Below are 26,229 nucleotides of genomic sequence, written 5' to 3' on the forward strand. Positions count from 1 at the left end.
TGCTGGACCCTGAGAAAAGAACAGATGCATTATTTACCGTGGTGACATTTTATCAATCATTAACCCACAATCCTTTCTACTGCCCTGTCAGTAAACAACCTAGCACAGGGACGAGGAAAATGGCTGCAGCATTACACTGTCTAAAATAACAAAGAGATCAACAATGGCCAAAACAACTATGCAACAGAGACAGGAGGCATAAAGAAAGAAATGAAAGTAACTGTTACTGCATGCACTACAGTAGTACAGAAAAATACCAACTAGCTCTCCTCAAACCTTATACTACAGCTCGGTGATTCACACAGCAAGCACTTAACTCCAAACCTCCGCTTTTCATGTAACCCTATTGCCCAAGCCAAAGTCCTAGAAGTGTTTCCAAGCCCCATTAACAGAAAGAGCAGAAGTGCTATCTCCAATTCCAGCGGCGTGCTGGCCCGCTCGCCCCTCTACACACCTGCGGCTTTCTGGAAGGCAGTGATGGCGTCCTCAAGCCCGGCGCGCGTCTGTCGATTGCAGCGGGTCCCGCTCTGAGTGTACAGGGCGGCCATGTTGAAAAGCACGCTGGCCTTCTCCAGTGAGATGTTCTGCTGGCACACGGGCACTCCGGTGAAGGAGTCATACCTGCAGGAACACAGGCGGACGCAGAGAAGGTTAAAGGCCGCGGAAATGACCCGGTCGTCAAACCCACCCTGTTCCAGTTCTACCCCCCTGTCAGCGCAGAGCTGGTGAAAGAATGTACCAGGTGAAGAAGATTCCGGTCTGCCGCGTGGGAGAGAAGAACCGGTTCTCCAGCAGGGACAGGTGGCTGAAGTAGCTGGACAGGAGCTCGATTCCAGCCTCGCTGCGGCTGGGAGTGCGGCAGGCCTGCGTACACACACACACAGACACACACACACAGGCACACAGACGCGCGCACACACACAGACACACACACACAGACACGCACACGCACACACACACACACACACACAGACACACAGACACGCACACGCACACACACACACACACACGCACGCACGCACACACACACACACACACACACACACACACACACACACACGCACACACACACAGGCGCGCGCACACACACACAGGCACGCGCACACACACACACACACAAAGACACACACAGGCACATTCACACACACGCACACACAGGCACATACACACACACAAAGGTAAGTTGGACAAGAAAACCAAATATTGAATCGAAACACATGACACTTGCACCATGAAGGAGGTAATATAATATGAGGTCATATAAGAGATATGAATATATACTGTGATGCTGCTCTAAACCTTTTGGCTATGAATCTATCGTGTGATCGCATGCCGTACCTGTCGGAGGTCCATGAGATCTGCAATCTCATCTTCGAAGTTGGAGCCGTCTTCGCTGTAATGCTCCAGGATGAAGTCCTGTCACAGGATTACAGGAAGACATTCAGGCATCTCAGAGCGAGAGAGAGCTCAGCAGGGACAGCTGTATTCAGCAAGCAAAGCAACTGAAATTCCACTCAGCTCCACCACTTTTTATTTTGACTTTAGTTTGGAAGGATGGATGGCAGATGTTTTTTTTTATTTACATAAAAATGAGGCTTGTTCAGAAACTGTCAGCAGATACGCCTCAAGCTACACTCAATCTTTCTGCAACACCAGCCATAGGACTTCGCTGGCAGGGGTGGATAATTATACCTGGTCATTAAACGCATGGTAATGACCGGTTGGGTGCAGGGCAAACCTAACCTACAATTCTCTTGTACTGCATGTGCACAGAGAAACCAGGACATCAGGAAGGAGGAGCAGCTGTTAGAGCGCTCCTCTGTTTTGTGTCAACATACAGATCTCAAAACAAAACCAGTATATCTGCATGGCATCCACTAGAAAGCACACTTTAGTTGAAACATTTTTACTTGAAAAGACTGAGAAATAATGGGATAAAGATACTGTTTTCTGACAAATTAATGTCCATTTTTAAAAGTTTGAAATAACGGTAACAACTGAAACGTCACGGGGAAGCAGAATTGCGTTAAACTGGTACCTTGAAAGGAACAGAGAAGTCCACGTCTTTGGTCTCTTTCAGTCCCAAGGGAATCAGGGGGATGTTTGCCATCTCTCTGCTCAGACAGGAATAAAAGTGTCCAATGAGATAACAAGCGAGTAGGAGTAGGGCACGCATTGGCATTTTATGAGTCATAGAATCAAAGACAGGCATTAGGAACTCCCTGAGTCGACAAGACAGTTTCACATGCAGATAGGTGAACCTCACGCCTTTGCCTGATCAAATATTATACAAGCCAATGTGTATATAAGACCCACCCTGAACAAACCACTTAGGCTGACTGTTGTGAGCAATGAAAAACATTTTTTTTTTTTTTAGCCAACGAGGATTACAGAACAGAATATATACAAAACCAGGAAAACAAACAGAAGTTTTGTTTGGAGAACCAAGCACAATAACATCCAATATTGGCAGCAATCATCTATTGCTATTTTTAAGAGCGAAACAGGCCACTGGGCCCTTGCAGTAAGGATACACTGAACGAAACTGTGGACACCACTACGAACGCAGATGTTACGTGGTGGAGACCAGATGCATACCAGAGCTCACAGCCTGCAATCACTCATGAGTAGTCGAGGGCTGTGGGGTGGGCGGGGCAGTGGGTGCCTTGGTGACAGATGTAAAACAGGAACACTTCCTTATCAGGTATAGCGGGACACAATCACCTGAGTATGAGGGATTCCAGACAAGCGGGGATTTCTGATATGTCCCTCAGTAATTAACTTCATATTTATCATGTGCGAATACATCTCAACACCCCATTCAGGGGCCTGGGTTATAATAGGAATGAGTGGATACAAGGATTTGGCCATTTCACTGACAGTGTCCATCCAAGTGCCTAGAGGAGTGCAGCGTACTTCAACCTTTAACCCCTCCTTTCCAGGGTGGCTACCAGCTATAAAAGATGCATGTGCCTCTTTGGTTAAAAAAAGAAAAGCCAAGAACATACACTGTTGACATCCTGCCAAGTAGTCAAGAGTTGGCTTCACTTACTTTACTTTGTTTAAATGCAGTCTCTCTCTATCTCCTATCAGATGTATGAATAGTTTATCCACCTATAGTGGTCATCTTCTAATCATGTATACCACTATTGACGAATAGACTATTAATAGCGAGGGGGCACTATGAAATTTTGTCTTCCGTTCAACAATCAGTAATTTCTACTTAGTGTAAAAGAGAGACTGGTGTGTACAGTAGTGAAAAAATAATGCACAAAAAATTCAGAGGGATAAACTCTTTCTTACACTGGAGTGCAAAGGATAGTTCTAGAATAAAACCTCCCCGAGGAACCTGGGAACTAATGGAACACCTCCCTGTACGGCTACAAACCACAGGAAAATGAAAGCACCACATAGACACTCAATCTCCGCTCATTCCATCCAAGGTTGTGTGATGCGATGATGTGTGAGCTGCAGAATGGGGGGGTGGGGGGTGTAGAAACTATTCCTTCAGTACTCAGTCATCAATGAAAGCACTGTTCAATATTTCTGCCATCCTTTTAAACTCAAGTCTCCCGTTTCATCCATCTTGCCACAAAAAGCAATAAAAAACATGAGACCTGAAGGTAAGCCAATGGCAGATCAGACTAAAAGCAGACCTTAATGAGAGAGCTGGGGGGGGGGGGGGGGGGGGGGGGCATTTCCAACAGTGAGAGTGAGCCTGCCTGCCTGCCTGTCTGCTGGCAGCCATGATGGAATCAGTGCTGCCTGGATGCGAGCACTCTGGATCCAATGCTAATTAACTACCAAAATGCTAAGTGCTTCTCCTCATGGGTTCTCAGTTAAGGATAAATAAAGCTATTTAATCCATTATTCATTCTTCCATTATTCAGCAGTATAATGTAAGCACTTTTTTAGCATGGCCGTGTATTTACACTCTTCACTCCATCTGCTGATTGCGGCAGTAGTGTTTTTGCTGTCTGGTAACAGGGCAGGTGCCATGTTTGCTACAGCCACTGCAGTCATACCGCTGCGCTGTGGTGCATGAGCTCATAAAACCAGTCTGATCCAGTCTGCTGAAGTATGTTTACGGTATAAGAGCAGGCCAACCGATACTCGATACTGCAAAATTGGCAATGCAGTGAAATCAGAGGAAGTATATTGTTCTATAGACCTCGTTGTAAACTAGAGATGGGGTCATATTTCATACAGGGAGAATTAAGGTGCCAAACATGTGATCCATGACAACAACAACAAAAAAAAAAAAAAACTGTTGAATGATGAATGCTCAGCTCTTTTTTTCACCTGTATCTCAAGGGAAAGAAATCTTGCTTTGGCATTCCCACACATCAATACAAAAGGCAGCCTTGTGATTGGCCCACACAGTAAACATCACACTCAGACACTCCTCCAAGCTCTGTGGAATGCGATGCCAAGGATTATAAAGGCCTGAGGCTTTTTTTTTTCTTTTTTTTTTTTTTTAAATCCTTGAGACAAAAAAGAACCATCCATGGGCTCTGCAATGTACTAATTCAGAAGACTGCTGCATAGGGTCACTACCGTCTGTCATTCTGTGGAGGGGGGGGGCTGTGTACAGGGCTGTTTCCGACACCCAGATGTAATACAAAGGACCTGCTCTGTTGTAAATCTCACTTCTACAGCAAATAATGCTTCAAAAGTTTGAACCCGTTGCTGCTGTTGACAGAGTTTGTCCTTCACAAGACAAGGCGGTTAATAAAAACACTGGGCTCTGTTCAAATATCTGCAGAGCAGGTGAGCCGCTAGATTCTGCCAAAATCTGGATGCCTTTATTTCTCCAAGCACAGCCAAGGATTGCACAAAGCTTAGTTTCTTCTGCTGTCTTCAGCTACTGGTTTTAAATAAGACACCGAATACTTATGTTCTCACTTGTTCTGAAGAAAATATTATGAAGAGGCCAAAAATAGGGACTGTGGAATGCCTTGTTACTGGACAGGGTTTCATTCTCAATCTGAACCAAGATACTGTGAGCGATTTAAAAAAAAATAATTTTTAAAGGATTTTTTTTCAATCAATCAATCCATCAATCAATTTCTATTTGTATAGCGCTTTTAACAAAGGAGCCTAGCTCCTTTGCTGTTGATTTTGGAGAGCACAGACAAGCGGGTGCTCTCCCCGGAAGCATTCAATGCAAAGCAGCACTAGTCTAACGTGAAGTCCAAGTCAGGCTTGCAAAGAGATGAGCTGGAGGAAGACACTATTATGCGTAGCTCAGCGCCTAGACTTACAGGTGTCGAAACGACCAACACGAATTGAGAGAGACCTTGAGAGTCAGTGGATCCCTGACTGAACCATCCCTAACCCTCTGGGTGAAGTGCCCGCATTTATGCGTCACCCTACAGGCCTGCCGGGCACGGTGAGCAGTTGGGATTCGATCCTGAACTGCAGGTTCCAATCCGAATGCACGAGAAACAGAAGGCTGCCTCAACCGGATGCGCCACTCAGCAGCCCCCAGAACCGATACTGCTAAACGGCTGGTTCTTAATGACTCCAGTGATGCACTGCTGTCAGGGTTCGTACATGCACCGTCCTCAGCCGAAGGCCTGACCCACGGCGTGCCTTAGCCTGTATCCAGGCAACAGGGGCCATGCCAGGCATCAGCGTCCAGCGCCGCCTGACCACTAATCATTCTTTTCATGGCAGTTGCCAGGGGAGACGTGGCATATTTTCCCTTCCAGAGTGTTGTGCTGAATGCAGATGCGCAGGCAGGCTGGAGATAAATCTCTCTGAGAGAAGGCCACTTGAATGTGGAACGCTTCTGATTAAAACCTCGTCTTTAACAGCGACCGAACCAGCGCACAGATCCCTTCACTGCCGTCACTCCTAACACGACGAAACATGAACCAAATCATTTTACAAAATATCTCTGTCCCAAAAAAGCCCTGTATGAATACAGTACCTTGGATTATTCAGCACATTCTTTAATTTAATTATTTTCAGAGAAATGTTGCTCAGAACAAGCATAAATAGTCTTCATTCCTCATAAAAAAAGAACAACTGAAGTTCACTGTCATTGGGACCTGAGTCTGTGTAATGCACTTTGTTCTATAGGGACTGTGAGGCTGAACCTCATTTGAAAATGGATATACACAGTGACCATGCTATTTTATTTTTTTTTTTGCTTCTTTTGTTTTGGATACACGTGAATTGAGATGTGATATGTCTCCTGCGACAACCCACGGCAGATGACATTCCTTCCTTGTAGCTAAATGCGTTAACTTCCTTCAGAAAAGCTGAATTGAGGTTATCTGCACAGAGAGATCTGTGGAGCTCTCTGACTCAATCACAAGGCACTACGTGCCCAAACTGGCCATTCTGGTTCTCCCTCCACCAGTGTCCCTTGTTGCACTGCCTTAAATGTTTGTTGTTGTTTTTTTTTCTCGCTTAGGGACTTTAAAAGCTGTGACACAGCGTGACAATCTAATCACAGCTTGTCAGACTGCTTGACTTCCCTGGCATTTTCGAGAGAGTGCGTGTTTATTGCCGTCTGGGATGGGCGCTTTGAACAAAGGCCAGCTTCGCTGCAGATGTGTGGAGTGTGATAAAACAAAAAGAAAATCACAAGAAAATCTTTGACAGGAATATTTCCAAGCTCCAGATGCTTCGTGTTTCGCTCTGCGCCCTTCTTTGTTTCTCTGAATGTAATCTGTTTGTGAAGCATCGTTCCTACAAACTCAAGGCCCCCATGCATGTTTTGCAGTCGGGCTCTGGAAGTGAGAATTTAAACTTTCAAAAGACATTACATTTATTTGGCAGACGCTTTTATCCAAAGCGACGTACAAAAGGTGCATTTCATGGTCATAGACAACTGCTAAACACAGGTTCAGTAAGGTACAATACACGCTCCCCTCACCCTAAATCCTCACCTCCCCCTAAATCCTCACCTCACACTATATGGTCTGAATAGTGTTCACTGTGTGAACTAAACTGTGTTCTTGGCTAGAAACAGCTGCACAAAATTATTATTTATAAGTATTGTACCTTACTGAACCTGTGTTTAGCAGTTGTCTATGACCATGAAATGCACTTTTTTTTGTTAAAATATACACCTTTCTGTCCCATCTTTATTTTGCAGAAGAATCATTAGCAGAATAAATGAACGATTAATGATCATCAGTGTTTTGCAAACCCTGCGCTTCTGCATGAATTGGAGAAAAAGCAAGCATTTCTTTAAAAAAAAAAAAAAAACAGGGTGTATGTACCAGTGACAGCACAAGGACATTTGACTCATATGGGTTTGCACTTTTGAAAATCACACTGTAGACGGAATCTAAAAATAGCTTTACAATTAGAAAAACATTTATGGAACTGAAATGTAATTTGAAGGCTTCTTTCTATGGTGATGGCACAGTCACAAGTCAATTGCACACTGCAGCGAAAAGCTCTCCCTTCCTCCACGCTGTCAAGCTTTCCATGCAAACACACGCCATTTTATAACTACCGATCCTCTCCAATTAGCAGGTGTACCACAGAGATGTTACTACCGTATGTTCCAAAAGAAATCCCTCGTCCCACTCCATGAAAAGCGCACAAATGTATAGTCTGGTTGTCAGGGGGCCAAATGTATCAATAGGCAGGTAAGGTTGGGCGGCCAAGAAGGTAAAAGGGAGGCACTGGGTGTGCGTGCGTGTGTGGGTGGGGGGGATGAGGATTACTCACTGAGGATTCTGGTAGACCTCCACAGAGCTGTTCAGCCCCTCTAGTTGTTCTGTGAGCAGCTGCAGGTTTGAGTTCACGTAGGACAGCTCCAGCAGGACCATCTCACGGACTTTGTTGTTGGAGGTTGCCCTAGAAACCAAGGAGAGAGAGCGATTGATTACTATGTGTGTTCACGTTTCAAAGCGTTTCTGCACACTTATCATTTACAAGTGTATTTAATAGAGAGCAAAAGAGTTGGGGGGAGGGAGAGGTAGAGGTAGAGGGAGAGGGAGTGGGATTGGGAGAGGTAGAGGGAGTGGGAGAGTTAGAGGGAGAGGGAGAGGGAGTGGGAGAGGCAGAGGGAGAGAGAGAGGGAGTGAGAGTGGGATTAGGAGAGGTAGAGGGAGAAGTAGAGGGAGAGGGAGTGGGAGAGGTAGAGGGAGAGGGAGAGGGAGTCGGAGATGTAGAGGGAGAGGATTTTTAGTGGCTATAGTGGCTATAGTTCCTGGATCTCATTCCTCAAATGGCCTGATAGATGGCTTAGCATTGTCAAAGCTGAGAGGACACAGCCCTCTTCCCCTCACTGCTGATAATGAAAATATATGGCAAGCCCCCCATCAGCTCGTGTGGGGAGCGGAGGATTCAGTCAAACTCTGGCACTCACTCGAAGGAAACCAAGGCTTCTCCTTAGATGAATCACTCAGGGGGAGTATTTTGAAAAAAATGAATAAAACAGGCTTTCAAAGGTCACTTGCTTGGTACCATTAATTTCTGTTCATTTTCCCAATTTCTGTTGTTCCACACTACCAGTAATCTCACAAGACTCCCCGCCACAGTTAGCATTGGCTAACGACTAGACGCGCCATTCAGGAGCCACAAAGATTTTGCAAATACAAATTAAATTGTTTGTGTGAACAAACGACTCATTCCAAGCCCACGTATAAATACAAGCAGACAAAAGTACAGTGAGACGAAATGGCCCCCGGTGTACCTTATCTTCAGCCACAACGACTAACGTGTAAACGAAGGCCCTGTTCCCATTAAACTGATACGAAAATTGTGTAGCACGTCGAAGGGTGTCTGAGCAATTTTTGTTTTGAGCTGAGGAGCCCCCGTTCACATTAGACCTCAAAGCGGTGGGTACTGATGGGGGGGGGGGGGGGGGAAGCATTTTGTGGGTGGGAGCTTACATCATTCAGGGAGCCTGGGCTGATAAACAGTAACTATGCCCTCGTTTTGGTCGCCGTGGCAGCGAGTATCAAGACATCTACTGCTGTGGTGCTGTGCAGGGACTGCCGCAGCGGTGATAAGGCCGCCATTGTGTAGCCAGCAGCCTGCGCAGAGCGATGCTAATGTGTACACAGGACAGATGAGAACGCTCACAGCCGTCTCATTATGCGGCTAATGAGGGAGAGGCTAAATTGCTGATGAACATCAACAAACATCGACCAATTAAAGCCTGTCTTAAAGAAGCATTACCTCAATTAGGAGGTCAAACGTACGCCGTGCGCAATTCGTCTGCATCAGAGCAATCATCATCAGATGGATTTAAGAGGTACCGATGAGGCTATTAGGCGTGATTGCTTTTTCTTTTCTTGGAAGAGCGGCAAAGCAATGGCACCCAGCTAGAAAGGAGCCAATTATGCCCTCTTCTGTTGAATGCTACTGATTGGCGGGGGGGGGGGGGGGGGGGGAAGAGTTCACTGTTTCTGCTCTCAGCGCGAGGGATGTGCCAATGTCACACACAGGTCTGTGTTGCTCACTGAGACTGACCCCGTGCAGGAAAAGGGCCACTCCAGAGACTCCAGGCAACCCTCATTCTTCAGCATTTATTTTCGGAGCTAGAATCCCTCTTAAAATGACCTGCCAACCAGGTTTTCGTGTTCTCTGGTGATAGTATTCTTTTTACTTTTACTTTAAATGTTTCCAGCCTATGTGAACTCGAAGGACCATGCAGGGCAGTGCTGGAATATTTCCAAGTTATGAAGCTTGGGGTGGGTGGGTGGGTGGGGGGGATGGGTACAGGTGGGGGGCAAGAAAGAATAAGAGCAAGAAAGAGCTATCTGCATGCCGCAGGACAACCAATCAGGTAGAAGGTAAATACCTTACAACGTTTTCAATTCAGTCAGACTTCCCTGGGCGATTAGGTCACCAAGTAAATATTTACAAATCCGGGGCTGGGTTCGTCGCGGAACTAGCGGTGTACGTTGAAAATGGTACGGCGACAGAGAATTTCACGACAATGTAATGTAGGGCCTTGTTTAGGGACTTGTTTAGGGCCACCAAAACCCTAGGGCCAGCACTGGACTACACGCAGTGTGGGGCACACAGCGATAACTCAGCGGTAACAATACCGCCGTCTCTCCTTCGACCAGCGGCGTAAAGCAGCGGTGGACACTCGCATTACTGCGTATCCGCCGCTGGGACCCACGTTCCGCTCGCCAAACCAGGACACAGGTCCGCGAAAAATTCTGTTCTGTTTCCGAGGACCGTACGTCCTCAGATAGTTTTAGTTAACTGGTGATCAGAAGCGCCGTGTAAATTCCGTTTGATGCAGAAACCTTGAGAACAAAGTGCAGGGTTCATAAATTACCCTACATGTCCTCCTCCTTCCAGTGACTAACAACGGAAAACCAATTTTTCCCTCTGCAAGCAGAGGTCTGCGTGTTTCATCACACACGCTTCAGCAATGGCTGGCAACCATCGCTTCAAAAAAATAATCATGCTTAAGATTTGCAAAACCGCAATAATTTATTGCTAGTTTCGCCCTGCAAAATGAAAAATGTTTGTAAATGGTTTCGAGAGTGGGCTAGCCTATGGACCGTGCCACAGTCTGATGATTCTGAGCCTGAATCTCCTGCTTCTTGAGTGCATGTATAATTCAAACTATGACTCAAGTTGCCTAAGACTCGCTTTACTTTTCCATTCATTTTGCATGGATACCTGACATCCGCTCTGGTGCTGGTACAGTGCAAAGTAGCACAAAGCTGCTTTTTTTTTTTTTTTAAAGCTGCGTGTCAGAGTCAGACGTGTCTCTAGAGAACAGCTTGGTGCGCAGCTCTTGCCTGCAGTCACGCTACGTGGGGCCCAGTGATTGTTAACAGGGAGAGACTCCCTCCACCTGCCCAACAAACCAGTTTGGCCGCGCGCGTTGTGAGGTGTAGGAGGAGGGGGAGGAATGTGCACTGGCTGAGAGCACCTGACTGTGGACACGACTCCAGGGAGGGAAACAGGGAGAGAAGAAGAGATTAAAAAAAGAAGCTTTAGAGAGGGAGGGAGAAAGAGATAGAGAGAGGGGGAAAGGGAGCGGGAGAGAGATAGAGGGGAGGGAGAGAGAGGGAGAGAAAGAGATAGAGACAGAGAGAGAGAGAGAGAGAGGGAGACAAAGAGAGCGGGAGAGAGAGAGAGACAGAGAGAGAGGGCATGAGAGGGGGGGAGGGAGAGAGAGAGGGAGAGACAGAGAGAGAGAGAGAGAGAGCCTGGAGGAATTGCTACACTGTTGGGAAACAAGGTCACCTTGTTGTTAATTTGCCTCGCAACGTCTTGACAGGAATCTAAACACTACACTCCTACAGTAATACTCAGGTGCCAGGTGCCACTGGGTAAGGACACAGCACTATTACAAGCAACCAGGATTTGAAATACACAGCCTTAACTCTACAGGTGTCATGTAAAGACTCAGAGGTGGTCCTAAGCCTCAGCTCAGGACATGGATATAGCCCTTCCATTCCCCATGATGCACTGGGGCTGGGCAGTGAAATACTGTGTGGAATGCAGTGGTCTTTGAAGCCTGACAGCTGGTGCTGCAAAGACTCAGATGCCTTTAATCAAAGGCAGATAAGAGTGCTCAAACTTTTCCATTTCCACCTAGGAGGTGCCCATTCTCTAGCAGAGAAATATACATGCGAAATGTAACAGAAAAAATATTACAATGGGATATGTATATTTTTATCCCAGAGGGATTTACTTTGTACAGGTGTAATGCAAACACTTCCTGTTTACTTAATGTTAAATGGTTTAGCATTATACAGCTATACTTGTAACTTTATCCTAAAAAGGACAAAAGGATATCAAGAAAGACAGAAAGAAAGAAGTATACAAGCACCTTGGCCCTGCAGGACTGCAACAAACTGTCTGTGATTTCACCTAAAAACTGAAGACACTTGCCAAAAAAGTCTTACCCCCGCTCCGCCGGTCATAAGACAGGGCAGAGTTCGTCCTGGGGTCTTGAACTTGTGGGACATGAGTGCTGACACACTTGGTTGTGAAACCCTTACACCTTGGTATCCAAGGTAACAGCCCACATCATCTGCCCCATTTCACACAGTCCAGCAAAGAGGAGCCATTGTAAAGGAAAAAAACACAGATCCCAGAGCGATGAGAGTACAAGTCTGACTGGTTGCGTGGGATCGCCGTGGTCACTTCCATAAAGGCAAGCAGGCAATAAACGTAGCTTCATGCAAGGCAGAATGCCAATGAGAGTAGGGATTAAGGAGAAGAAGAAGAAGAAGAAGAAGAAGAAAAAAAACTGGCATTGGTCCTCCTGCTAAAGGTGCACTTCTCTGACTGCAAATGAGGGTCAGAAACTGAATTACAAGGTGCATCTCTGGATGAGACTGGAGCCAAACTTTAATGGCTGGGGACGGGGGAGACTCCCCCCCCCCAGGCAGGCAGATTACAGCCAAGCTTTTAGTGTTCATTTAAGCTCAGTGGCATTAAACTGCATTCCACACTCTCGTGGGTTCAATTTACCGAACATTTCGTCCGGGGTAAGAGAGGGCCAGAGAACAGAAATCCCTCAAATTAGTAAGTAATAAAGAAACTGGAACTATGTCCAACTGCCACAGGTATGCAAAACACTGCGAGCAGGAGAGACAGGGTAGGTTATTTACAATTTAGGCCCTTTTCATTTATAGCCATCTGGGCAAAGTTAGAAGCCAGGCAGTTTTTCATTAGAACTAAAAATTCAAACAGAGAAACGGTGACTTTATTATTTAAAAAAAAAAAAAAAAATTAAACAAAGTTATTTCAAGCTGTCCTAAAATGGATTCCAATGTTTTCGTGCCAAGACAAAATCATACAACTTCACTTTGCTAGTTCTCTGACCTAGAAACAGAACTGGTTTTTTTTTAGAAATCTGGATCAGACTAATAATTCGTCATCCCGTCTCTTGCTACGCACATTTGGGCCTAATGCAGTGTAATGTAGGCTGAAGGTAAATCACCTACGCACGGAGGATGGGACTTCACTCATTCTATTACCGCGTGATTGACAGGCTGCCCCGGAGCTGCGGGCCTCCCTACTCGTACGTCCTGCCCGTGGAGGCGGCTGTTGACGTCGCCATAAGACGAGCAGCTCAGCTCAGCTCAGCTCCGCTAACTCCAGGGCAGGGATGTGGCAGGCAGCCTCGCCGAGACGCAAGCTGTGGTTACAGGCATCTGCGCGGACGCCCATTATCGCCCGTTCCCATGCAACCCGCCAAACTACCACTTGCGTGAGCCAAGCCAGAGCCGCTGCGGAGGGCGGTCCGCCTACCCGGGACCCACAGGCTTTCACGAGCCAATCGCACGGCCCCAGAGGGGGCGGTGCCCGGGTCAGCCCCTGACGTCAAAGCGCCTGTGTGAATTAAGTGGGGGGGGGGGGGGGAGTTTGTATTCCCTGGTCTCCAAGGAAACGTCAACATCGTGTTACACTCTGATAAGCGCAGTGTCGTAGTCTCCCAGGTTTAGCTCCGGTAAGAAATGCAAATATGCCGGATAACCCAAATGGCCCATTAACGTATCCGCTTGGGAGTGTTCGTTTGGCACGGGGCCATTGGCAATCTCGGCTGAGGAACTCTCACGTCCAGCAGCACTCCCCAACTCCAGGCTGCTGACTTAAAAAGTGATTTCTGTCGGATCGTTTTGCAGGTGATCTTTAAAATAGGATGTGGCCGCTGTGATTCCATTGATTCTGAGAAACAAAAGCGTGATTGTTTCAGAGCTGAAGGGTTATCTGGACTAGCGAGGCCTATAAGGCCTCCCTCTGTTCCCACACTGCCTCACCTCTCGATATCTGAAACTTGAAACAAAGCCTACCTGCAAGGTGGAAGGGCTCAGCCTTTCACTATCAGCCATTTGCATTTCAAATGAACCCGTCTACAGCTCAGCTCAGGATTCGCGCTTCACGGCGAAAATCACACAGAGAGCTTAGCCAGGCTATTCATTACCAGCACCGGATGTCATTTCCTTGACAAACCAAAGTGTGGTACCGGCGATGAGCCTCCTGAAAGACCATGACAGCTCTTGGTGTTCAGAGAGAGAGAGAGAGAGAGAGAGAAAAAGAAAACACGAGCTAAAATCACAACCTATAATCATCTCCCCGCCGTCAGTGTAAACAATGAATGATCTTTGTTAAAAAGTCTTCCCCTGGCACCAAGACGGCTGCAAAAGAGCAACGCAGCCTGCCGTGTTCCGTTCTGAAGGAATGCAGCTACGCTCTCAGCAACACGAGGCTTGTGACATCTGTTGACTTAGCTCCCGGTCGCAGAGAGCATTAAATTGCACTTGACAAGAGGGAAATAGCACCAAAATTACTACAGTGACAGCTGAAGTGACAGCGCTGTGGAGTGAAACGCTTCCACACAAAAAAAAAAAACATACTGTAACAAGGGAGAATCACATGACCCCCCCTGAACAATGGTGCAGTGACTTGGGTCTCCAGCCTCTTTGTACTGCAATCCACAAGGCCCTCTCTGTGTCTCCGTATGTTTAACACTAGGGAAGCAGGTGCCTGAACCACGGTTCTGACACAGAAAAAAGACAGATGCATGTACATGCAAATCCCACTGTCCTCTGTGTTGTGCAAAAAAACAGGCTGCAACTCAAAACCGGACGAAAATGATCAACCTCAACACGAGCACAGCAACCTCAGCCCCTGAGTGAGACAGACGGACTCCGGAGAGTTTAAGATTAACCAGAGAGGCACAAACACTCCCTCTGGAAAGGAGCAGCCAGTCTGTCTTCACCCCAGGGTGGAGAAAGAAGCTAGAGAGCTGAAACTGATAAAAGGGCCTCTACACTTCAGCAGAGATTCGCCATTGTTCCGCAGCAAAGCTTTCATGAAAGCAGATTTAATAAAGATAAACATATAACAGGGACCTCACCTTTTTTTCCATTGCCACAAGGCAAATACAAAATATAATATTTAACACGTGAATAGCCAAGCCTGGTCAGGCAGCAATGTGGAGCACAATGGGAAATGGGGACATTGACCAATTATTAACAGTCCAGTTATGCAAAAGCTGATCACAATGGGTTTTAGGTATTTAGATTTAAAAACATGAACTCATCAACTGGTTATGTTAAAGACAATTAAAGATTCAATAATTATAAATATAACTTTGCATATATATTAAAGAGAGAGAGAGAGACAGAGACAGAGAGAGAATGAAAGAGAGAAAGAGTGAGAGAGAGAAAGATAAAGAGGGAGTACAGCGTGTGCAGTCATGAGTCATATTTTAGGTTTGTGTGACCACACGGGTCACGGAGGGGACCGTACCGGAGGAGGTTCTCCGCCCCGGCCCTCATCCTCATCTGCTTGATGATCTGCTGGTTGAGCTCGGCCCTCTGTTTCTGCAGCTTGCTCCGGCCCGTCTGGGCGAAGGGGTTGCAACCCTGGAGGAAAGAACAGGAACGCCGGTAAATACAGACAACGCACGACGATTAAAGTGGGAAACGTCACACTGACACGACACTGTCCATCGGAAAAATCACGGCAGTCGTATTTTGGGGTTGGAAGCACATCGTCATCTCTCCAAACCTGACTGTCATTACTTCAAGGCACTCAAGAGTCCCCCCCACACCCCCCCCCCTCCGCCACCCAGCAAGTCTCGTGTTAATCCAACACTTGGGACAATACAGCACGCTCCACACCCTCCTCACCTGTACAGCCTGTTCCCAACTCACAGGAAACGGCGACAACGACCAGAGGCTGTGTCAACACGGCGTGAATCAACACGCCGCATAGGGCGCATATTTAATGCGGTGACTCACGGCCACTATAAAAGAGGTGTGTCACACACGTCAATTAGTATGGTATCTGAGGCAAAAATCAAGGGTTTCCATGGAGTCAAGTCAGACGGGTTACCGCACCACAGCAAAGCTCAAAGGGGAGAAATTCACATTCCTCAAGTATTGATCACTGATACATGCAGTTCACCTTGCATCATAAAACAAGAATCCAATACCTGAAATCTTGAAAGTACATTCTGTACTATAGGCAGGAGGTAGGCGAAACCAGCCCTGTGGTATGGGGCCTGATTAGTGTTAAGAGTTAATGATTTACCTTAATTTACTGAAATTGCAGGTGAGATAGGAAGAGGCGCTTGACGATCACAGTGACACGCACGCATTAAAAAGCCCAGAGACCTCCCAACTGCATTCTTCACCTCAGTCACGGCTCCTCAGTGGTCACCAAATGAGTCACCTGTCAGGAAAGGGGACTGCTGCTGCGTAGGCTCTGTTTCGACACGTAACAACCTCGCATGCCGTTTACGAGGCTGACGGTGCAGTTCTGCGCAGGCTGATGAGCACTGGCGGGAATGGATGGGCTCAGACCCTGACTAAAGAGGCTTGTGGGATGTCGCTATGCAGATCGCGGTCGTCGAGGCCCGCGCTGACTCAACGTCTCGGGGGACACTGTCCTAGGCGGCCTCGTCGCCTGCCACTCAAGATGCAGATTCGGCCTTTTTCCATGGAAATCTGAGAGAGGTGAAGCTCAGGAAGAGAGTGCAAGCTTTTTGGGGAAAAAAAAAAAAAAACCCCCAAATGACAGCACTGAGCCACCGAAATACCCATCAACTGTCAGCCTCTCGAATTGTGAGGGCAGCTTTTGAGAAACGACTAAACTCATTTTTTTTTTTTTTTTTTGCGCTGCAACACGGATTGCGGTGGCCGAGTCCCTTTTCTGGCTCAACGTCTCGGGGACACTGTCCGATGCGGCCCCGTCACCCACCATCCAGACCCCCCCCGCGCCGCCAGGGGTCCCACGGTGACCCGCTGAGACCCCCAGGGACATCATTATGTGCCTGAGCGGTTCTAAAAGGGCACTCTGGGCCAGGACCACCCCCCCCGAACAGGAACAAGCGCCAACTGTCCCGCGGCGCACCGTCTTTGTCAGAGGGCAGCGGGAAAAACACAAAGATGCGCAGTTCGGGCCGCGCAGCGCCAATTATCGTCGATAAACAGAAACCGCGTTGGAGGGGGGCCGCTTGCGACAAGCCAAAAATAAATAAAAGTCCCGGCAAAGCCACACTGGAGCTCTTTGCCGCAACTCACTGGCTTAACATCCCACTTATGTAACTGGAGAGACACAGAACCCCATTCACAAATTTAGGTTTCTTCAGTTGCCAAAAAATATAAAGAAGACAAAAGGCTTTTGGCACGAGGAATAGAGCCACCGAACCCTCATCTCAGGGGCACCATTCTGAGCGAGAAAATATGGCAAGGACCAGAAAGCCTGTGTGTTACATAAACTAAAAGCATCGTTCTCTATTGCAGTGTACAGAAATGCACTTCAGCTTCAGTGGATTCCTGAAACATGTTAGCATGATAATCTCATCCTCTCCTTTTTAGACAAATAACATACTTTAATCGGTTAATAAGACAAAAAAAAAATACATGTAAGCTATTTTACACATCACTGCGAAGTGTATCTCAGACTATTGCACATAAAAGCATGTGAACTTCGCTGCAAATTCAACTTGTGCAGGCCCTTTGAGCATGCCTTCTCTAGGACAGAAGCACATGTTGTCAATTTGTTTTTGTGGCTTTGGTACTGAAAAAAGCCTTGAGCGGATTCTACGTCAGTGCTTGCTCGAACGGCCGTCTGACTGGGCAGAGAGCAGGCCAAACATGCAGATTCGGCCTTTTTTTCCGTGGCAATCTGAGAGAGGTGAAGCTCAGGAAGACAGCCCAAGCTTTCGGGAAAAGACCCAAACGACAGCACTGAGCCGCCAAAATACCCATCAACTGTCGGCCTCTCGAATTGTGAGGGCAGCTTTTAAAGAATCGTCTAAACTCTTTTTTTTTTTCTTCCCACAAGTTTCCTGTGTCTTTTACGGGGGAAAAAAAATCCACCTTGGGTGGAACTTTCCAGAAAACCTGACAAACGCTCATAAGGAGGAAACAGAAAACAACATGGCTCTTTCTGTGTCAGTGGAGTTCAGATGCCGCGCCTTGACCCACCCAACACTGTCTCACGCACGCTCGCATGCAAATGCACGTACAACACACACGCACACACACGCATGCGCGCTCACACACACACACACACACGCCAGCTCAGCCAGTTGTGTTACGCATAGACGTGACTCCTGGAGTTCAGCCAGGAGAAGGACCGATGGGTCCGCTCCACACTCAGCTGACTCACAAATGGTTTACACTCACTTTTAACAGGCAGAGGAAGTAGAGCCCAATTACCAGTGCCCACATACAGTTCACACAAGGAGCAGTGGCTTAATGAAACACAGGTCTCCTTCAAGGCTCATCAAAACTCAGTTAACTATTCAAACACATATTTCCAAATAGAAAGTGTAACAATGCCTGTTTAAATGTTTAGAGCAACAAGCCAAATGGCATAAACACCAACTAACTGCTCACAACAATTCTGTCATACCACACTGGTTGAACAAACAGCTTCCTCTGCAAATATTTATTCAGCAATAATACAAAGTAGTTTAGAAAGCTGAAGTAAAGGTAATTCGATTGAAGCATGTAAAAAAAACAAGTTAATTTATAATTTTCAAATGGGAAATAAGTGCATACACCTCCCAAAATACACAGCAATGATATACCTTTTCTCGCACATTAACAACTGTGCAGATTTAGAGAAAAATCCGAGAGAAATGAATTGGCAGAGAGTTGTATTACTCATGTCAGTCCTTTTATGAACTGGGTGTAATCTTTCAGGAATTTTCGAGGGGGAGAGAACGCTTTGAGGAATTTAAAATCCATCCCGACTCGTCGCCCCTTGTACCATGCCCACTCTCCTCAGGATTTTAAAAGGCACAAAGAAACTTAGACACTGTTATCAAACAGAATACCAGGCACACTCCACCTTGGCTTAGTTGAACACAGATTACAGCTTTGCCAAAAAAAACAAAAAAAAAACCTCTTATCTCAAAACTGCCTGGATGAGACATGATATCACCTGAAACCTATTTTTATCAGACACACAGTAAATCTGGACAAAAGTATTGATGACATTAAATGCAATGAACAAGCCTGAGATTGATTCCGGGTTGCCCTTTGTCTCGATCACAGAGAAACAGTACTTTGGTTGCGAAGGAGTAGGCCAGGTCATAAAACCTGAGAACTCCTCAACCTTGCTCCAACACATTAACATTCTTGGTGGGTCTATTATTTCCGCCTGTCAATTTCGACGCGGTAAATCAGAGATTTTTAAATACTTCCGATCACCTCAACATTCATAATCATTCTACCGCAGCAACACTCTTTTTACTTAGACAACTTATGTTTTGTAAAACAGTAAACAGTTCGTATGCTTAATCAATAGGCCAACTTGTAATAACTTGGATTTTATTACCCGCAAAACAGCAACAACTCAGTTCCGCATAAAATCAACCTCATTTGTAAAAATAAATATAGGCCATGACATCGCAGAATGAATGCGAATTAAACTACGGCAACTGCACTTGGCATTTGCATTTAATACAATAAAAACATAATCGAACGTTAAAGAACATACCGTCTCTTGTCATTATAGACCAGTTCTCGTCACCTGCGCACACCTTAGAAAATCTCCCAAGCAATGACCTGTACTCTCCCCTACAGGTTGAAAATTCTAGAACTCTTATCGATCGGCTGTTCCCTTCCTCCACTTTATGCAAAGATTGAGAAAAATAAATAAACGAAAGGATAAAACTGAAATACCTCTTGTTATCTATCTGAGAATTCCGCTTACGTCAATTTCATGTTAATTACAAATATTGTAGTTTTACAAGATAGCACGTAAACTGTACAAAAAACAAGATCTGGTTTTAGCGCGATACAACAGTAGGTAAATCATGGATATATATATTTTTTTATTTTTTACGATCAATTCACGTGACAAATAGGTTTAATGTTTAAAATCTACAAAACATTTTTAAGCTTTGCTCTGGTGCTCAAATTAGAATTTATCTGCTGATGACATGCGTTGTGATTTCAGGATGGAACGAAGAAGTTAGCTCGCTAACGCTGCAACCACTCACCTTTTTAAAATAGCCATTTTCAACAACTGGGTTTTCCTTGCATCCGTTTGGCAATATGGTGTCCGTCATTCTGAATTCTCAGACACAGACTAAAAAAAGAAGAATTCTGGAAAAAGTCAACTGTTCCCCCGTTACTCAACAGGTGTTCGTTTCTTGACACTTGGATTGTTGTCCGACTTTCCGAGTTTCTCACAGGGTCTGACAGCTTTCCTCGAAGCGCCCTGTATTTCCACTCAGCAAACTGCCCCGCCCCGAAACAATGACGGCATCGGTACAGTGTTTGTCCTGGGCGGGCTAGTTGTGCTCAATCTCACCATCACTTTACTGAAAGAGTGCGAAGCGAACTCGAACGGTGACCGTGGAGTAAATCTCAAATAGAGCAAGGACAAGAAAAGGTTACCTATATACGCTATAAAATACTTCTGGTGTTGATGTCAGAGCATTCACTTTAGTTGTTGCTTAGGAAAAATCCAATGTGCTTGCCCCTGAAAAGATCTATCGGGAAAGCATTAAAACATAATTATTATGTGTTATTAACAACGTTGCATAACCAATCCAATAAAGTGCGTCATTGTATGCTGTATGCTTTCGCGAATATTGGGGAGTTTTGAGTATGTCTGTTTTGATTTTTAATATTATTATTATTATTATTATTTGGTATTCATTTACATGTACTCACAAAAAAGATACCAAATAGCTTTCCCATTCACTGAACCAACTTCACTATGCACTCTTGCCATGCAGACTTATTTTTTCTATCATCAGTCAATACTCCCTTTAAACCTTTGAGCAGTGTTATAAATCCTAGTGAAAGCAGGAATTATATTTTTCGAGACACACAAAACACAATGATTAGAGTGCAGATAAAAATTGATTTAACTCAAAATGTGGATGCTTCATTTACATTTTTTATGACAGTCCTTTGCTTTCTAATGACTAGGTCAGTAAGGTGGACAAAGCTTCGGTGCATTCTCTGCACACACTTTCTTTTATTGCACTGTAAAGGTCTGACAGGTCAGTTAGTGTTTTGGTAACCAAGCAACAGGCAACATCGCCAAATTGCCATTTGTGACATTCTTGATACAATTGCTCAAGGTCTTTCCAAGTGACGCCTGGTAGGCTACTCATCTCTGAACCACAGCAACACCGGCTTTACACAATATAGAAATATAATATAGAAACCAAACCTGTATTAATATTTCGAATAGGCGCATTCCTGAAAAATAAAGAGTAATTCAAGAGTAATTCAAGAGTAATTCAATTATATATATATATATATATATATATATATATACTTCAACGTCAATATATATATATATATATATATATATATATATATATACATTACGTATATATATGTCCCAGCATTGTGAAAATGTGAATGCAGAATTACCAAGAACAGAGCATTTTTTTGTTTACCATTCTAAAAACAAAACAAAAAAAACCCACAAAGACTCGTTTTCTTCAACAAAACCAGCAGCAAAGCTCTGCAATCAACACAGGCAAACACACACAAACACACACACATACACACACACATCTTACGCCTGGAGCTTTCTCCATCTGGGATTTTATGTCTCAGTTCTAGGCTGTAGTTTGTTATTTGACACCGGTGGCGCCTCCACTCGGGCGCGTAGGCTGTTATCAGTGCCACCGGAGACTTATGAGCATTGGCACATCCTGCACCATCCATGTGCCACATAGGGTGGCAGTGTAGCGTAATGGGTAAGGAACTGGGCTTGTAGCCTAGAGGTCACAGGTTCGATTCCCAGGTTGGGCACTGCTGTTGTACCCTTAAGAAAGGTACTTAACCTAAACTACTTCAGTGTATATCAAGCTGAATAAACGGATGCAATTTAAATGCATGGTAAAATAATTAGTCAGACTCTGGATAAGAGTGTTTGCTAAAATTACAATAATGTCTTATGAGAATAAGACATGGTACAGCCCAGAGAATCTCAAAACCCTAAACCCTGCAGAGCTGTTGAGTTTGTGTTGGTTTTTGTCGTGTTGCTACACTGAAGTGCTAAATTTAATAAATGTAATTTAAATAAATGCAATGTAATGTAAATGTAATGTAAATCGCTGATCGACTAAAGCAGTGGTGTCAAACTCGTGCCATGGAGGGCCGTGTGTATGCAGGTTTTCATTCCAGCCTCAGATCTTGATTATATAATTAGTAAAATTATTTGCTGAATTAGGGATGCAGGTTTGTGCACAATGGTGACCCGACGTCTATGGTGACCCGCATTGTCTAAATAAAAATTTTCTTATATTCTGTGCTTCAATGCAGTTAAACGCATATGGCTGAATGAGTAATTGGACTCAATTAAGGCAGCATTAATTGGTTGGAATGAAAACCTGCATACACACGGCCCTCAATGGCAACGAGTTTGACACCACTGGACTAAAGGGTCTGAACACCTTGCTTTGCGGGCTGCTGATCGCGAAAGGAAATCACAAAAACCAGCAGAGACTGTGGCCCTCCAGGACCGGAGTTTGAGACCCTGGTATAGCCCCTGCCAGCAGGACTACCCTCATGCCTAAAGGCAGCTGTAAGGTGAAAATACTGCCTCGGGAGTGGGTGCTGCAAACGAGACTGAATTACTGCTTTATGTCCTCTAGACTAGGAGTACTCAAATAAGGCCCCCGAGGGCAGTAGCACTGCAATATAGCACAATAAGCACAATGTGAACGTGGGACTTTTATTCATTATGGCATGTGGAGCTATTTCTGTCACAATGTGGCCAAAGGGGGGTAAACAATCCCTATAAACATGAAATGAGTAATTGAGAAAAATCAAGAATTAAGGATTAATTAAGAAATAGTTTAAATTCTGGGACTGAAATTGTGGTTGGAACGAAAACCAGCTTAGCATACACAGGACTCCCCCAGGACTGAACTTGAGAGCACTGTCCTAGATCTTACCCTGGGTTATTTATTTTCATTGTGTGTCAGGCAGTCTCTAGATTCAGCTGCCTTTTAATCAGTAAAAGATTTGAAGGCAGAGTTCTAACAAGTAGATCCACTTTCACATGAATCCATATACTGTATATGTGGTCCCACTTTTATCAAGCCTCCTTGCCTTTCTATAATCAGCATGTCTCACTTCGTACTGTCTGTTTCTCAGTTATGAATTTTGGCAATGGCGGAGCTTATCGTATGAAACATCCATTGAAACCCTTTAATTGAAAGCAAGGTCACACAACTCTGGCCCTGGCCTGGAGGCAGGCCTTCATTGGTGGGGGGGGAAGGGGGGGGGTGTGGCGGGAGAACCGGACACGTTATTCTGGGCCCTGGAGGAGGAGAGAGGCGGGGGGAAATGGCCTGTGTGCTTGTGGTAAATATTATTTCCCCGGGCCTGGGAATAACATCATAATATAATTCTGTCCCAGGCTCAGGAATTTCACCCCGTTGCCCTGCCTTTTTGAACTGGTCTTGTTCAAATCAGTTCCTCGGTTTTAGTTTTCTCACCATTCTATAAATCATGCTGATTCACCACTTAAGCACAGTAAAATCTTTAGGATACACTCGCAGTCTGTCGTTTTAGCTGGTGCTATAAACAAACATCAGATCAATATATGATTTAATGAGATAATTAATAGCAGATGTTGGCACAAAATCCTGAAAAGGATTGGTTGTGCACCAGATTGAAGAGTGTCCATGCAGCTCAGTGCAGTATGATTTCTGTCAAGTCAGATGAAATAAAGAGTACTCTAGTCTATCTAGCTGCATGAGGCCACAATATTTTTTGGTTAAGAATAAACCTCAAAAAACCTCTTCTGGGAGCAAAACAACAATTACAGAACTGCTGCACTGAAACAAAGTACAAGACCCTGAAAATTTTATAAATTTGATAACACAGCATCTACGACATGACCCATAACCACTAGATGGCGCTAATGTTTTTTGGTTTCTGTTTCTCACTCCACAAAGCGACAAGCTGTATCTTCATCCATGCTTGAAGGCCTGTTTTTTATATAATCATTTACAGGCAGTGTGGAATTTCTTTCCTGGGCCCCATAACTAAAACTTTGCAAATCATAATTCAGTGCTAAAGTCACTGAGATAAAAAAAAAATTGCAAGAACTATAACTGTCAAAAAACGATAAAACAATAATAACCTGACAATTATAATAAAAGCCCTTGCGCAGTAACTCTGTGTGGAATCAAGACAGGATAACCATTTCACCATATTAAATCAGCTTGGCCATTTTAGAACTATAATAGACATCTTTAAATTAATTCAATTAATGAATCTATGAATCTATCAACAATTGATCTATCAAATATTGAATCTATCAGCCTATTGGTATTTTCATGGATGAATGGGGGTGTTTTTAATAATTCTTTTACTAATTTCAATAAACTGACTTTAAGTGAGTTGACACACAAGAAGTATTCACAGCTTTATTTAATTTGTGTAAAAGAAAGTGTGATGTACTGATAAAATGTGGAACTAGCTCTAAATATGGATGTTTCAGAGCATCTTAACTTTAGGTGTGGTTTCCTCCTCAATGCTCACTGAAGAACTGGGGCTTTTTTGCTTTTTTTTTTCCATAGAAAGACAAAGCTGTTCGCATTTGTCAGTTTTTTTTTCACCCTCTGAAAGCCGAAAGAGTAAAACTAGACGAAAAATGGCCACAAAACCCAACCCACGCTAAAGAGGAAACACACAAGCCTCATTGCACCTCTACTGTTCAGTTGCTATGCAGCAACTGCCTTCGCCCAAAGAACTTTGCCTTTTTTTTTTGTTAACAAATATTTTTTTTTTCATGCAGGAACATGGCAGTCCTTTATGGGCAATCAAGGCAATTCCTACCGCAGGACCCGCAACTTATTTTCGGGGGGGGGGGGTTGGATTGGCTGGGCTGTGTATTTTGGGGGGGGGGGTGTAGAGGGCAAGCAGAAGGGAGGAAAATGTCGGCTTTTCATTTGATTACCTTGTCAGGCCGGGGCGGAAGAGTGTGACACGTCGCTCCCTTTTGTGACGGCCCCTGCACCCCGGGCCCCGGGACGCACACATCGGATCCCCCGGCTCCATCCCTCTGCACCAAAGCGCTCCGGGCTCAATGAGAGGGCACTTTCTTGGCAGCCTGTGTGGGTAATTCTTTCTTGCCCATTGTCAGGGCTGCCTTTTTATACCAGTCAGCACCAGGTCGCCTGGCTGTGTGTAGTTTCCCCCCGTGACGTCCATTCCTCCCCAGCGGCACTCCCCCAAACCAACCACCACCCCCCACCCCCAAACCCCCACCCCGCCCCCTTCACCCACTCCCCCCCCCCTGCACCCCCCCCGCACCCCCACCCCACCACCTTCACCCACTCCCCCCCCTGCAACCCTACCCCCTTCACCCACTCCCCTCCCTGCACCCCCCCCCCGCACCCCCACCCCACCCCCTTCACCCCCCTCCCCCCCCCTTCCCCCCCCCCCCTCCAACCCCCACCCCACCCCCTTCACCCACTCCCCCCCCCCCCCCCCCTGCAAGTCACACATCGACCCTCCTCCCCGGAACGTGACACTGAGGGCTTCAAAAAACAGGAAGCAGTCAAAAAAAAAAAGAAAAAAAACAGGCATCCTCCCCTCGGGTGAATATAAGCTCTATGTGCCGTGCTTCTCTAAACTTCCCTCTCACAGGTTCCAGAGCCCTCTGAGGCTCGCCTCTCGCCGAAATGCCCTCGCTGTTCACCCTTTAAGGACAGCGCACGGAGATCGCACTCTCCGTAAAGCGGTCTGGTGCAATTATGTAACATTTTCATGACCTCGTTGAATTTTTAATACACAGCTAAGAGCTGATTTTAGAGAGGGCTCATCAATGATTTAGAGGCTCACAGATAGAGTAGGGCAATTGATAATTTACTGAGTAGCCATGCTCGGTTTTGGGATGACTTTATATATTTGGTAATGAAAGCCATGAACAGCAAGGGCAATAATTTATATCACTTCTTTTTGGCCGGAAACACCGTGTGCTACAAAAACAGAGAATCTACTCAATATATATATATATTTTTTTTTTAAGTGAAGAGAAAAAAAACAACTTTAAAATACAATGACTGTTTTTTTTTGTTTTTGTTTTGTTTTGTTTATTTTTTTTGGGGGGGGGGGACCGAAGTGATCAAGTGTCCCCTTTTTCTGGCTGCACTGTGAGATAATCCCCAGCGTCGCGCCGTGAATCGGCTCTGGTGAAGTGGCCGCTCCTCACTCCTCCCTCCAGAGTGGCTGCCCTGATGTATTGGTTTTCTGCTCTGCTTCCTCCCTTTAGCCTCCACACACTGCCGCCAGTGTTCGGGCCTTCCTGTTGGCT

At 45.4% G+C, this 26,229-nt stretch overlaps 1 protein-coding gene across 3 annotated transcripts in view; it reads right to left on the reverse strand.

The window, feature by feature from the left end:
• rhpn2 (rhophilin, Rho GTPase binding protein 2) overlaps nucleotides 1-20,163 on the reverse strand; it is a 29,037-nt gene extending 8,874 nt beyond the window's left edge. For 2 of the 3 annotated variants that reach the window (XM_035396348.1, XM_035396347.1), the window contains exons 1-7: nucleotides 19,928-20,163; nucleotides 15,214-15,329; nucleotides 7,696-7,824; nucleotides 2,039-2,114; nucleotides 1,339-1,416; nucleotides 740-864; nucleotides 455-621 (exon numbers count right to left, since the gene is read on the reverse strand). In XM_035396348.1, the coding sequence (XP_035252239.1) occupies nucleotides 455-621; nucleotides 740-864; nucleotides 1,339-1,416; nucleotides 2,039-2,114; nucleotides 7,696-7,824; nucleotides 15,214-15,329; nucleotides 19,928-19,996 (760 nt within the window). In that variant the 5' untranslated portion in view covers nucleotides 19,997-20,163. Of the gene's footprint in view, nucleotides 1-454; nucleotides 622-739; nucleotides 865-1,338; nucleotides 1,417-2,038; nucleotides 2,115-7,695; nucleotides 7,825-15,213; nucleotides 15,330-19,422; nucleotides 19,442-19,927 lie in introns of those variants that run through there. The other variant, XM_035396349.1, reaches the window with a different exon arrangement.
• Between the last annotated feature and the right edge of the window lie 6,066 nt (nucleotides 20,164-26,229).

The sequence above is a fragment of the Anguilla anguilla genome, chromosome 16 (genome assembly GCF_013347855.1).
Source record: "Anguilla anguilla isolate fAngAng1 chromosome 16, fAngAng1.pri, whole genome shotgun sequence".
Taxonomy (NCBI): Eukaryota; Metazoa; Chordata; class Actinopteri; order Anguilliformes; family Anguillidae; genus Anguilla; species Anguilla anguilla.